Source organism: Merops nubicus, unplaced genomic scaffold, assembly GCF_000691845.1.
Source record: "Merops nubicus isolate BGI_N331 unplaced genomic scaffold, ASM69184v1 scaffold27726, whole genome shotgun sequence".
NCBI lineage: Eukaryota > Metazoa > Chordata > Aves > Coraciiformes > Meropidae > Merops > Merops nubicus.
Window position 1 is genome coordinate 3,291 of NW_008614832.1, and position 1,793 is coordinate 5,083.

The 1,793-nt window shown below is 59.8% G+C and overlaps 1 protein-coding gene across 1 annotated transcript in view; it reads right to left on the reverse strand.

Moving 5' to 3' along the window:
- MISP (mitotic spindle positioning) overlaps nt 1-1,198 on the reverse strand; it is a 3,871-nt gene extending 2,673 nt beyond the window's left edge. The window contains exon 1 of the mRNA XM_008942367.1: nt 1-1,198. This exon is cut by the window's left edge and continues 368 nt beyond it. Within this exon, the coding sequence (XP_008940615.1) occupies nt 1-1,198 (1,198 nt within the window).
- Between the last annotated feature and the right edge of the window lie 595 nt (nt 1,199-1,793).

Sequence of the window (1,793 nt, forward strand, 5' to 3'; positions counted from 1 at the left end):
AGGTCAGCCGCTGGATCCCCCTCTCTTTCCAGAGGTTCTCCTCCCTCTCCATCGCCATGCGGATCTCCCGCTCGATGGGTGTCTCGTTGCTGATCTTTGTCTCTTTGTCCAGGCCGCTGCTGCTGTCCCTCAGATCCACAAAGCCGTTGAAGACCTCGTTGGATGTGCTTCCATCGCTGGCATAGCCAGCGTTGGCTTCATTGTACATCTCACCTAGGCCGGAGTCCAGGTCCTCTCTGGAAGATGCTTTAGTCAAGCTGGATGTTTTCCCAGTGGGATATGACCTTTCAGTGTCAGCCCTTCTGGGAGCATAAACCTCCTCCTTCTCTGGTGTCTTGTAGGACACACTATAAACCTGGTAAATGGACTTGTCCATCCTGCTCTCGTTGGGTGCACCAGCATTACCATAACCTCTTGCAGCCTTCGTGGCCATCTCGGGACTCTGCCACTCTTGCCTAGAGACCTTTGTCATTGACTCTGGCTTTGGAGACATGGCCTGTTGCCCTGGGCTGAAAAAAGAGCCCGGGTTGGTCTTCTCCAGCATCAGGAATTGCTGCCGAGCAGCCGAGAAGTTGATCTGCTCCGTGTCGATGTTTTCAGAGTCAACAGGCATCGCTGCCCTGCTCGAGGAAGGCTTGTCAAAGCAAATGGCAAAGCTGGTGGCAAAGCTGCCTGTGTGCCTGCCTTCACCCTGGCTGCCCACACTGGTGTTTATGGAGCTCAGCTCATCCATGGAGCTCCACCTCTCAGCCATCGTGGAGCTCTTCTTCACCACCTGGCTCCGGATGACCTCCTTCCTCTCATCCTCAAGCTCCTTGGCTTTCTCGGGCGAGATGTTTGGTGGAGGGACCCTGCACTGTTCCTGCTCATCCTCATCATAAAGCTTTGAGGGTTTCCTCTCCCCCCTGTAAGCCCTGAGGTCATACAGGCTGCCTGATTTCACCACATCCAGCTTGGACTCCCTGTCCGGGGTTGAGGCCCAGACTTCTTTCCCACCATCCAGAAGAAGGGACGACTTTGACCTCGTCTTCCAGCTGTAGCTGTTTTCCACCCTCTGGCTGCTGCGCTGAGCCGAGCCAAACACGTCGTCATCGCTGTCAGCCCTGTACTCTGCAAACGAGCCCCCTTGGTGAGCATCGCTGTGGTCGTGCTTGGTCTGCGGGAGCTGGAAGACCAGGTGCCTGGTGACTCTGTCCATCTTGGGGTGGAGTCAGCATTCAGCCCTCTGCCAGCCTCGCCCTGCACCGGGGACGCTGCTCAGCTTTGAGGTCGCCCTCGGGCTCCCGGCTCACCTGAGGACAACGGGCAGGACCTGCGGGCAGGAGGGGAGAGCGGCCGTGAGCGGCGGGAGCAGAGCTCGGGGCAGTGCGGGTCCCTCTCCCAGCCTGGAGCTGCTGCCCCAGGGACACGCCGCGGACACCAGCCAGCCACGTCCCAGCAGCCGAGCGCTCCGCTTACCCAGAAACGCCGGGTCTGGGACAGCAGCCAGAGCATGGAGCACCATTCCCAGCAAGAACTGCCCCGAAGCCGATGTCCCCCTCCCACCGATGTCCCCCAAGGTGAAGCCAAACCTGCCACAGGCAGCCAGCATCAGCCACGCGCTGAGAGGGCAGCGAGGCCACAGCCACAGGGCTCTGGGCTATGCCACGTCCAGCTCGGCTGAAAACACTGCCACGGGCAGCTCCTGACAGCTCCAGCACGGCTGCCCTTATACCTTACTGGGCACACTGGGTGGGGAGGGACACAGGCCACGGGTGGCACCAGGAGCATCGGCTCACAGCAGGGAGAGGCAG